At 46.1% G+C, this 12,178-nt stretch overlaps 1 protein-coding gene across 1 annotated transcript; it reads left to right on the top strand.

Annotated features, from left to right (window-relative positions):
• The first annotated feature begins 2,181 nt into the window (after positions 1–2,181).
• Positions 2,182–8,065, top strand: LOC100381942 (uncharacterized). Its single transcript, NM_001361560.1, has 6 exons — positions 2,182–4,042; positions 4,441–4,660; positions 4,924–5,469; positions 5,554–6,196; positions 6,563–6,623; positions 7,794–8,065. Exons 1-6 carry the CDS (start codon positions 2,387–2,389, stop codon positions 7,884–7,886), a joined length of 3,219 nt encoding a protein of 1,072 aa, NP_001348489.1. The 5' UTR covers positions 2,182–2,386; the 3' UTR covers positions 7,887–8,065.
• The last annotated feature ends 4,113 nt before the right edge of the window (positions 8,066–12,178 follow it).

The raw sequence follows: 12,178 nt of genomic DNA, 5'->3' as shown, positions 1-12,178 counted from the left end.
TCGTTTTATATGGTCTTTTGTATAACATATTTTATATTTTTTATATGTTATTTTACATGATACAAATTATATATTAAATAAGCTAGTTAATTTAACGTTTATCTACAAACCTATATAATGGCATCATTTTAAACTTTACAATAACCACCCAAACAATCATCTAATGTACTCTAAACCAAATGCACTCAGAACTATCCCCTTTAAAAACAAGGGATGAGATCAGTCTAACTCTTTTTTCTCTTACTCACTCAAATACAACGACCCGACTTATTTAAATCATTCCTCACTCATCAGTCACACCTCCACCCGCGATCCCCTCACCGGCCACGTACTCCTCGTTATCCTACTCGATGTCGCTCCCTCCAACGCACCACCACCATCCGTCCGCACCGTACCCCCCCCCCTCGCTGTCTCCCCTGCATCACTGACCTTCCCCTCCGCCACCACCGCCGCAGTACAACATGAGTATCTTGAAGCCAGAGATGATATGGTCGTCGTCGTAGTTAAGCAGTGGTAGCACGTCGTGAAGCGTGAAGAGGCGGCAAAAGACAGTCGGAGGTGAGCAGCCACGAGGTAGGGCAGCGTTTAGGCAACGAGGGCTTCACATCCAGTACAAGGCAGACTGCTGTAGAGGAGCACGAGCGAACACATAAGGTTCTCTCATCTTGGTGGATGAGTGGAGACAGGGACGTCAGGGTGGAGTGAGAGCTAGGCGCCTTTTGGTTCATAAAATGTAACATAAAAGATAATGATAATAATTCACACTTGAATAACAGAGGTAACAAGTTTAAATAAAGCCGATATACATTTCTATGGTGGTATCGATTACAGTTGGAATTAAATAAACATAATTTAACGTTATCGATTATCCATTACGTTACTAATATATGAACCAAACAACACCCTATTCGAGAGGTGGTGATCGAGAGATGATCTTTTTACTAGTATAACATAAATGATATATAGTTTCCTGGCCCGCTGTAGCCGTTCTGCCCGCTCCCCACCTCGTGGGCTGCGCCCCGTCCTAGCTGGCGTGCGTCGGCCGTCGCCATCTTGGAATGACCGGATGGATGTCCAGATCGCCGGGTGGGCCTGCATTTGCCTCATCATTTCTGTTTGTTTATTATGCCGTGCGCCGCGGTGCCCACCGTGCGACGTTGGCGCTCACTGGCTCTTCACTGCCCCGCGCAGCGGGATCGCCAGCAATGGGTTGGAACGTTGTTGGGCGACGATCGGACGGTTGCTGGGCGCGCCAGATGCGGAGAGCCTCCGACGTCCGTCCGATTGCCTTGGGAGGAAGGAGACAGGGAACATGTGGGCGTCTGGGCTGGGACGGGCAAGACGACGACGACGATCTGCGGGCAGCAGGCCCCGCGCGTGAGACATGGGGTCGTCGTGCTGCTCGTACACCGCAAGTCTACAGTCCCGTGCCGTGCGGTACTGTGCGTTGCTTGCTGCCCAACTCCCAAGCATGGTGATGGGGAACAGACCCTACTAGTCCTCCCTCTGTCTCTCTCTCTCTGGTTGGTTAGGATGCAAGTTTTAATGGCGTGACCGTAAATGGCATCGCGAGAATGGATTGAGGGATTGATCCCTGGAACAGTGGAACTCTAAAAAAATGGGACCTGCGATCTTCTTCGTGAAACTTTGAACGGCGTTTTCTTCCGTTCTTCGTGATTGGCTGGTATAAAATGCTGGTTCCACCCATACACCCCCCACTGCCATGTGAGGGCCAGATAAAGAGGCAATTAAATTAAACAAGTGCTGCACGAGGCGAACTTTGGAAATATAGGATCATATATTAAATAATGGCATGCCCGCAGGACACCGTTCCTTTTTGGAACCGCATCGATTCGGTTGTGCATGCACGGATCAGGATGGACGAACAGGCAGTAGCTAAATGCACCACCACTCATCGCGCCCACATTCCACTCATACTCGGAAGCGTGCCAGGAAGTTGCCACTTGTGAGTTTGAGCGCTAGTAGCAGCACACTTGCAAGCAGAAATGCAGAATGCATCCAGCATTCCAGCTTTCAGAAGAGAAAGCAGGAAATCTGGCCGAGCCCTGCCAAGTGCCAACACCAGACCAGCGGGCAAACGGGCCGGAGCAGACGTGCTGTCCCTGAACGCCTACGCCGCGGACGCGACGTCGCCGCCTGTCATGCACAGCCAGTCCGCACCCGGCCCGAGGGTGGGATGCCGCGCCCACCTCCACCTTCCGTCCTTCCCCCACACCTTCACCACGGCTCCACTCCACTCTCCAGTTCTCCACTCCCCCCGCCCCCATCTCGGCCTCCTCTCCACCCCCCTTGGCCTGTCGCGAAACGATTGCCCGACACGGGTCCCCAACCAAGATGGCCTAGCCGGAGAGGTTGAACCAGCGCAATGCCGGCGCCAGCGAGCGGCGGCGGTGGCGGGGACCACCTCCGCGGCCACGCGCACCTGACCAACTGCATCCACCTGCGCCACCACCACGCCCACGCCCACGCCCACGGCGCGTCCGGGCGGAGGCGCAGCCCCACGGGGTCCTCGGCGTCGGCGTCGGCCGCGCTGATGCGGGACCTCCTGGCCCTGCAGCGCTCGCGCTCGCTGCGGGACCCATCCACCCGCCGCTCCGTCGACGACTCCGCTTCCAACAACCGGGTCGCCGCCGACCCGGACGACGCCGACCACTCCCGCGCCGGCGCGATCAAGACGCTCCTCGACCAGCTCACGGAGAACCCGCACCCCAAGCCCGGCCGCCGGCCCCGGCGCCGGTTCAGGCGAAGCGCTACCCGTCGCGTCGCCCAGCCCGCTGCCGCCCCCCGCGTCTCCGTCAACTCCAGCTCCCAGGAGGCCGTCTGCGGCAACAGGTACCTCTTCGGCGGCACCGGCGGAGCCGACGGCGGTGTCGAGCTGATGCAGCAGCAGCAGCAGGTGTCGCACGAGTCGCACAACGTGTGCGGCATCCCGTGGAACTGGTCGCGCATCCACCACCGCGGCAAGTCCATCCTCGACATGGCCGGCCGGAGCCTCTCGTGCGGCCTGTCCGACCCCAAGTCGACGTCGGCGGCGCGGAGGTCCGAACCCGCCACCTCCGCCGCCTCGTGCGGCCACGTCAACGGGTCACGCTCGCACCCGCATTTCCCGGTCACCGCGAGGCTGACGTCCTCGAGCAGTTCAGACTCCGACTCTCTGCCTCTGCTTGTCGACGGCGTGCGCAACGCCGTCGGTGGCATTTCCAGCAGCTTCTCCGGGGAGCTCGGGATTTTCTCCAAGAGCAGCGAGCTGGACTCCGACCTCGCGTCCGAGGCACGGTCTGGGCAGAAGTCGCGGGGCTCGCACCGTGCCCGACACCGGAGCTTTACGCAGAAGTATGCTCCAAGGACTTTCAAAGACGTCGTCGGCCAGAGCTTGGTGGTGCAGGCGCTGTCCAATGCCATTCTGAAGAAGAAGATCGGACTGGTGTATGTCTTCTATGGGCCACATGGCACGGGCAAGACCTCGTGCGCCAGGGTGTTCGCAAAGGCTTTGAATTGCCATTCCCCGGAGCACCCGAGGCCCTGTGATTCATGTGCCTCTTGTATTGCACACAATCTGGGCAAGAGCAGGAGCTTGCTGGAGATTGGACCGGTTGGTAATATAGATCTGGATGGCATTGTGGATATCCTTGACAATGTGATGCTCTCGCCGGTGAAATCCCAGCACAGGGTGTTTATAATTGATGACTGCAACACATTGCCGCCTGATACATGGAGTGTCATATCCAAGGTCGTCGAACGTGCACCTAGGCGTGTGGTTTTTATTCTCATCAGCCCTAATCTTGATCTCCCTCATATAATCGTGTCGAGGTGCCAAAAGTTCTTTTTCCCCAAACTGAAGGAGTGCGACATTATCAGCACTTTGCAGTGGATTTCTACCAGCGAAGGCCTGGATGTTGATAGAGATGCCTTGAAACTTATTGCTTCCCGGTCAGACGGGTCACTGAGGGATGCCGAGATGACTCTGGATCAACTCAGTCTGCTTGGGCAGACAATTTCGATGTCCCTTGTTCAAGAACTTGTAAGCTATCCTACAACAGTCGCAAAAATACTTCTTTGTTCCCTGAAATTCTTTTTTTGCTTCATTGCTAAACATTTATATCATGGAAGAACTTTAAATCACTAAATAGTCAATAATCTTTAATTAGGGGTATATAGTTTTTGAACGTACTTGAGGTATTGGCCCACATTCCACATGCTTGAGTGCGTGACTATTTTGACATTCATTTAGTGAAACAAACTGTCTTTCTTCACTTTTCAGAATAACTGCTAGGAATGCATTTAAGATTATATAAAGGGTTCTAACCTGTATAGAAGAAAAACCAGAGTCACAACAGGAAACATTATAATCCAATCTTGAATTCTTCATTTGAAGTTTACCTGACAGCACCAAGCAATACATTGTTTCCTTCTTGACAGGTTGGCTTGGTTTCTGATGATAAATTGGTTGATTTGCTTGATTTAGCACTATCTGCTGATACAGTGAACACAGTGAAAACCTTGCGAGATATCACAGAAACAGGTGTTGAGCCACTGGCCCTGATGTCTCAACTTGCTACAATAATCACTGACATCCTTGCTGGCACCTATACATTAACACGAGAAAGAGTTCGGAGGAAATTCTTCAAACGTCCAACCTGTAAGCAGCATTGCCATTGCTTATCAACAAATTCACACTACAAACTTTTATAGTACTGCTAATGGGTTGTTTAAGAATATATTTCCCATATTTGCCTATTAATCATACTTATGTAGTTATATCTATTCTTTGCAACAAGAATGAAATACAGTGTCAGTAACACTGCTCCACTAGTTGTGTCCGTAAAGTGTCTCCTTTCTTAGTTCTTACAATCAGCTTTTGTATCCCCCACATCTTTGTGAAAAAATGTTTTCTGATTTCAGTATCAAAGGATGATATGGAAAAGCTGCGCCAAGCCTTGAAAACACTCTCTGAAGCTGAAAAACAGTTGAGGGTCTCTAATGACAAGATGACATGGCTTACAGCTGCTCTTCTTCAGCTTGCACCTGATAAACAATACGTATTACCGAGTTCATCCCCGAGCACAAGTCTTATTCAAGGTCTGTTTACCTGCCCCGAGGGAGACATAGCAAGGAACTCTGTTATGGATCATAGTGATATATATGCTGGTGCCCGTAGCTTGGCAAGAGCATCTGACCTTGGAAATCAATACCATAGAGATGCTAATCCAGTGTCTGGTTCCAGCAACAACATGGCAAACAATTACCATGTTGGAAGGAGACCTGGGGAACATACCCCAGACAGCCATGTGTTGCCAACCGGTGCTACAAGAGTGAATGAAGGATCTAGGTATGGCAAAACTGACAGTGAAATGATTTGGCAGGCTGTGCTAGAGAATGTTCAGTCAGACTCATTAAGAAGATTGTTAGCCAGAGAGGGTCGACTGATATCCGTCAGCCTAGGCACAGGTAAGACTTATTGAAAAAAAGTTCACCCTCTATGACTAACATTTCAAGATGTCTTCTGACATTTGCTTTCATTTCGTCATGCAGCTCCAACTGTACAATTAATATTCAACTCTCGAGTAAATAAATCTAAAGCTGAGAAGTATAGGGGCCAAATTCTGCAGGCATTTGAATCTGTTCTTTCTTCTACCATAATACTTGAAATTCGATATGAATCTAAGGATGATCTGGCAGCAGGCCATGCTCCAGTTATTTCTGCCTACCCTGAGGATGGCTCCTCAAATCTGGTATTAAGGAGGTCTTTTACTAAACATAGTTCAGTTTCTTCGGGGGGCGAGAACTTAATTAGGAGGCTTCAGAAAGATAGTGTGGTCCAACTTGGTAGCTCAAATCAGACACGCTGGATGCAATCTGATCCACATATATTGACTGAAGGTGAAATTATTGAAGTTGGATCTCAAATGGATTGGCGTGCTGAACAAGATAGTGGCATTGTTATGGCAAACAGAAGACAAGAGGCTGTCTCGGGAGAAGGTTTGTCATCACAGAATCAAGAAATTTCTCAGGGAGGAAAAATTGTGAATAATGGAGATGGTCGGCAAAAGAACATTGTGAGAGGCAAGGTATCTCTTGCTAATGTTATTAACCAGGCGGAATCTTGTTCCCAACAAGGTGGCTGGTCTAGACACAAAGCTGTATCAATTGCAGAAAAGCTAGAGCAAGATAATTTGTAAGTTTTCATGTTTTTTTCAACTCTCTTATGCTATTTCTAGGTATAGATATCCATCCACTGCACTTGTGGTTGGTATCTAGTACATACTCGCAATCAGTGTGGTGTACTGCAAGTTTGCAAATGAAAATGGGCACAAACAGTATCACAGTCAGTCATAAGTATTAGACCAGTGAGGCCTAACTTCGATTCATGTTATGTGGAATAATGTCACACGAGCCATTGTATGTGCAAACATATCCATTGCATGTGGAATACTATCAAGTACTACTATTCTGCACCCAAATTATGTAGGTGAAGCATCGTAGTTTTCAATCATCAGAAGATGACTTCTGACGACTTTTTTGAATGTTGATCTGTTTGCAGGAGATTGGAGCCTAGATCCAGTTTGCTTTGTTGGAAAGCTTCAAGCACCTCTAGACGGAAGGTAATGATTTTGTAGCCAACCTCAGGCCAAATACCTTCTCATTCTTTTACTCTCCTTAAAGGACCAGTAACTTTGTGTCATTTATCGTTTCTTAATCATGTGACATGATAATAAAATGAAGGTTACTGTGAATATAGTATATGGCAAAAAAAGCGTGGTAGTTTGATACTTGTTGGCTGGTCTCTTCTGCACTAACTATTCTTGAATAGTATTATTGTATCCATTGTTCATGTATATTGTCTATTAACAATGTTCTGATACATATGAAAAAACTGAACCAAATAGTCAAGATTATGTTTTCATGAAACTGCAGTAACTGTAAGTAGGTGTGTATTTTTTAGTTAGACTGCAAACGTTGTATGTTATGGATTATTTGTAAACATTGTCAACATGTTTTTCTCGTGGAGTGCAGTTTTTATTTTTTAGCGCCCAGGGATGCTGGCATCATCGTTAGCTAAAATACCATATTGCAGTGTTTCAAAAATATCATAAAGATAGTCTATGCAGTACACATAAAATTAAATATAGCTGCAACAATTCAGTTTAAATTCATCGTAGATGTCCAGAAACAAAATAGACAAGCAGCCAACCTGGCACTGTTCATCATGTGCTGACAGCGATACTTCTGCTTTTTTAATATCAACATCGGAGATGAATTTCAAACTGAATTATTGCTGTTGCACTTAGGTGTGTTGCATACATATTTTTTTGTGATGATTTTTTAGAACATTACAACATGATGTTTTAGGGTCTGTTTGGTTCACAACTATAGATTTATGAAAATATGAATCCAACTGTGAGCTGTGAAAAATCTGCTTCGAGCTGAGGGTTGTGAGAAAGTTAAAATATATTTGATTAAAACAACTATCAATGGTAGATTCTACAAGAGTATGATAGCTGTAACATGAATAATGTAATCTGGAAAATTTGGGGTAGATAGTGATTTTGAATTGAACTAGAGAAATCTATAGATTTTTAAAAATCTATTCTGGTGTTGTACCGTTTGGGTGAGATTTTAGATTTTTGGCAGCGAATTGGTTCAGAAAACTGAACCAAACACACCTGGTTAAAGAGGGTGTCGGCCTACTTGCGCACCATATAATTTTCTGTTCTTGTGTTTCTGCTGACATTTTCCACTCTTGTTGACCGGCACAATCATTTCCTCTGCAGCTGTCTGCACTGAAGATCAGGACACGAAGATCACGAGCTTTATCAAGGCTCGCCTTGTGCGGAAGGTGTATTTCAGTGAGATCTCCAAGATGAAGCATTAGGGGGTCAATCGCCCCAGATTTTACATGTAGCTAACTTAGCAGGGCACCCATAATCCATAATTTATTCTCTGTAGTTGTAGCAGCGACCTAGAGGTGTCATTCTGTAGCACATTGTGTAACATGTAGGAGAGAGATAAACACATATCCCCATTCTTTCTATTGAAACACCAGAAATAGTTGCTCTTGCTCCATAATTCGTTAATCTGAACTTCTGAAGCCATGCCAAGGCCTTATATTGATCCTCTGTTGTCATATTGATAAAAATAGGGCATGTGAGGCTTGCGGCTGCGAGCACCAGAAAGCTTTCCAAGGCACCACTGTATTTCTTCGGCATAGGGCGAATTACGTCATATGGTATGGTTTTTGTTGGGCTTAATAATAATCATATACTACTATAACAGTAGATCTCCGAGGCCTAACGTTGATCCGTCATGCGATATTTTTTATGAAATTTTGGTCTGTAATATATCATTGGCAAGGTTTCTTTTGCCTAAGACCCCATTCGAAATGCAGGATTGGTAAAATATAGAAATAGGAAAAGTAGAAATGAAGTTGCATGACAATCATATTTCTACAAGAATTTAAAATATATGAAAGCTTTTAAATAGAGCGTTTGGATGCAATGTAGGAAGAAGATAAGAATTAGAGGATAGAGATAGATACAAAAGAAAGTTTTCAAGAGGTTGGATTTCTTGTTAGAAATCCTCCAAAATCTCACTACAATAAGCCATTCCATAGGAATTTTATAGAATTTGTAGAAACTCAATCTTTTGTTTCAAAGGACTACATAGGAAAATTTCCTATATGATTCTAATCCTCCAACATTCCTCTACTTTTCCTTTGTTCCAAAACGAACCTAAGACTATTTGCAAAATATGATTTCTTTTGGCTCTCACTCGTATGGCTTTTTTTGGGAGCAAACAGAATAAAGGGGCTAAAATCTCTTACTATTTAAAGAAGAGTAATGTTTGAATAGTAAGGGATTTTAGTCATCTTAATCCCCCTTCAATTCACTTGCTCTTGAACAAGTTTTTAGACTATCTCCAATAGCTTACTCATCCAATCTTTCATCTCGTTAACTATTTCAAACATTAATATGCGAATAGTACAATCAACAGCGCAAAACAATATTTTGTACGACCATATACATGATCTGCTGGAGATAGCCTTACAGAGGAGTTCGATGACGCAAGAATTCTCATTTTATCGGTTTGCACGACCTCTAAACGGTATTGAAAGCATCTAGGCCCCTGGTTGGTTTTAGTGATTAATGACAACGTAATGTTATATGTGACTAACGTGTGTTTTGCAGAGACAAATGGTAAGTTAGGTCGCATTACAGGTAGATGTACTACAAAGGTGAAAACAATCCCGGAGATAAGAACTTGAAGCGACGGCTAAAGCGACGAAACAAAAAGTGAAGGTCTTCGTATTCCGAGTGACAAGGAGTTACGGACACTCGTGATATAGTTAGAACTTTTATTTTGTTTTAGCCGTACTATAAAGAGGGGTTGTCGATGAGTAGTTTGACCAAGAAAGTTCTAGTATAGTGTTGGTGCATATTCACACTCACATATAGTGCTAGGTGTCACTCTAGAACATACTCACAAGTTAGAACGAAAACCGATTTGAAAAACAGCAGAAAATAGAAATTAGGGTTTCTGACTTTGAGGCACCGGACTGTCCGGTGCGCCCTCTGTCAGGTGGGGCCAGGCTGGCCTGGGGAAGGTCTTTCCCCTCACAGAAACCAGAGAGCGCAGGGTTTGGAAGTTGAATTTTAGTGGCACACCGGACAGTGCACCGGACTGTCCGGTGTACACTGGACAATGACTGTTCACTGTCCGGTGTGCCATCTGCCCAACTGAGAGCACCTAGAGGGGGGGGGGGGGGGTGAATAGGTGATCCTGTGAAACTTAAACTTATAGCCACAAAAACTTGTTAAGTGTTAGCACAATAATCGCCAAGTGGCTAGAGAGGAGTCTCAACAAAACACAATACCACAAGAGATCAAACACAGAGATGACACAGTGGTTTATCCCGTGGTTCGGCCAAGACCAACACTTGCCTACTCCACGTTGTGGTGTCCCAACGGACGAGGGTTGCAATCAACCCCTCTCAAGCGGTCCAAAGACCAACTTGAATACCACGGTGTTTTGCTTTGCCTTTCAATATCCCGTTTGCGAGGAATCTCCACAACTTGGAGCCTCTCGCCCTTACACAAGATGTTCACGAAGAATCACAGAGCAAGGGAGGGATTAGCAACTCACACACGACACAAAGATCACAGCGAATACGCACACGCAAAACCCAGACTTGAGCTCAAGAGACTAGCACACTAGAACGGAGCTCAAATCACTAGAATGTCAAACAAGTGCGCAAGAATGAAGTGTGAGTGATCAATGATGCTCAAAGGATGCTTGGTTTCCTCCTACATGCGCCTAGGGGTCTCTTTTATAGCCCCAATGCAGCTAGGAGCCGTTGAGCACAAATCTGGAAAGCCATTCTTGCCTTCTGTCATCGGGGGCACCGGACAGTCCGGTGCACACCGGACACTGTCCGGTGCCCGATTTCCTTCCTTAAATAGCGAAGCCGACCGTTGGCAGACTTGGAGCCGTTGGCGCACCGGACATGTCCGGTGCACACCGGACAGTCCGGTGCCATCTTCTAGCCGTTGGCTCGGCCACGTGTCCCGCGCAGATTGCGCGGCCGACCGTTGGCCCGGCCGACCGTTGGCTCACCGGACAGTCCGGTGCACACCGGACAGTCCGGTGAATTTTAGCCGTACGTCGCCGGTGAATTCCCGAGAGCGACCAGTTCGCTCGAGCCAGCCTGGCGCACCAGACACTGTCCGGTGCTCCCAGACTCAGCAGATTCTTGGCTGCTCGAGCCAAGACATTTCCAATTGGATTTTACCTGTTTCCAGCACTTAGACACAGTACATTAGTCCATAAAACAATGTACTAAGTCTGAGAAACATACCTTTATCCTTGATTTGTACTTTGTCCACCTTTTTACACTTAAGCACTTGTGTTGGGCACTTAAACCACCAAAATACTTAGAAATGGCCCAAGGGCACATTTCCCTTTCAATCTCCCCCTTTTTGGTGATTTATGCCAACACAATATAAAGCAAGTAGAACAAGTACAAAATCAAATCAAATTAGAACTCAAAATTGTTTTGTTTCACTTTGACATATATGGGACACTCTATGCCACCACTTGGTTTGTTTTTGCAAATCCAACTCAAGTTTCTATCTCTAAGTCAAATACACAAGTTAAGACATAAAGAGAGTCATTCCAAGAGAAATTAATTCAAGATTTCAAAAACTCCCCTTTTTCCCATAATCAATACTTCTCCCCACAAGAAGCCAACTTTTGACAAGAGAGACAACAAAAGAGTTTTGACAAACCAAAAGCTCTATTCTACTGTTTTCAAAATCTCTCAAGTGGTAGCTGATCCATTTATCGCTTTGGCCTTTATTTTCTCCCCCTTTGGCATCAAGCACCAAAACGGGATCAATCTTGGCCCATTAATCCCATTGCCTCACCAAAATCTTCAACTAAGAGCAAATAGGCAATAAGAGTATAAAGATGAACTTGGAAGAGTTACTCTTTTCATCGGAGTGCAGTGGAAGTCTTGCCTTCTCCAAGTCCACCTTTTTCCCTTTTAATTATCCTTGGAGACTAAAACAACCAAACTCAAGTACATGGTTAGTCTCAAAGGGTCAAGTTGTAGCACAGCTCCCCCTAAATATGTGCATCACTTGCAAACAGGACTTGTGAGGTCCAGGGAGTGTTTGTACAACTTGAGCACCACAATAAGCAACAAAATGCAGAATCATGATCAAAAACATAAACACACGTATGCTACAATTCAATCCAAGTTCCGCGAACCTAAGACATTTAGCTCACTACGCAGCCTGCAAAAGGTCTTCTCATCTAGAGGCTTGGTAAAGATATCGGCTAGCTGGTTCTCGGTGCTAACATGAAACACTTCGATATCCCCCTTTTGCTGGTGGTCTCTCAAAAAGTGATGCCGGATGTCAATGTGCTTTGTGCGGCTGTGTTCAACAGGATTTTCCGCCATGCGGATAGCACTCTCATTGTCACATAGGAGTGGGACTTTGCTCAGATTGTAGCCAAAGTCCCGAAGGGTTTGCCTCATCCAAAGTAGCTGCGCGCAACACTGTCCTGCGGCAACATACTCGGCCTCAGCGGTGGATAGGGCAACAGAGGTTTGTTTCTTAGAGTTCCACGACACCAGGGACCTTCCTAAGAATTGGCA

The sequence above is a fragment of the Zea mays genome, chromosome 6 (assembly GCF_902167145.1).
Source record: "Zea mays cultivar B73 chromosome 6, Zm-B73-REFERENCE-NAM-5.0, whole genome shotgun sequence".
In the NCBI taxonomy this organism is placed as follows: domain Eukaryota; kingdom Viridiplantae; phylum Streptophyta; class Magnoliopsida; order Poales; family Poaceae; genus Zea; species Zea mays.
This window is presented reverse-complemented; position numbering and strand designations above follow the sequence as displayed.

Excerpts from the sequence above, each read along its gene's own strand:
- LOC100381942 (NM_001361560.1), top strand. The coding sequence starts at position 2,387 with ATGCCGGCGCCAGCGAGCGGCGGCGGTGGCGGGGACCACCTCCGCGGC. Across the intron at positions 4,043-4,440 it reads TGTCCCTTGTTCAAGAACTT|GTTGGCTTGGTTTCTGATGA; the intron begins GTAAGCTATCCT and ends CCTTCTTGACAG. Across the intron at positions 5,470-5,553 it reads ATCCGTCAGCCTAGGCACAG|CTCCAACTGTACAATTAATA; the intron begins GTAAGACTTATT and ends TTCGTCATGCAG.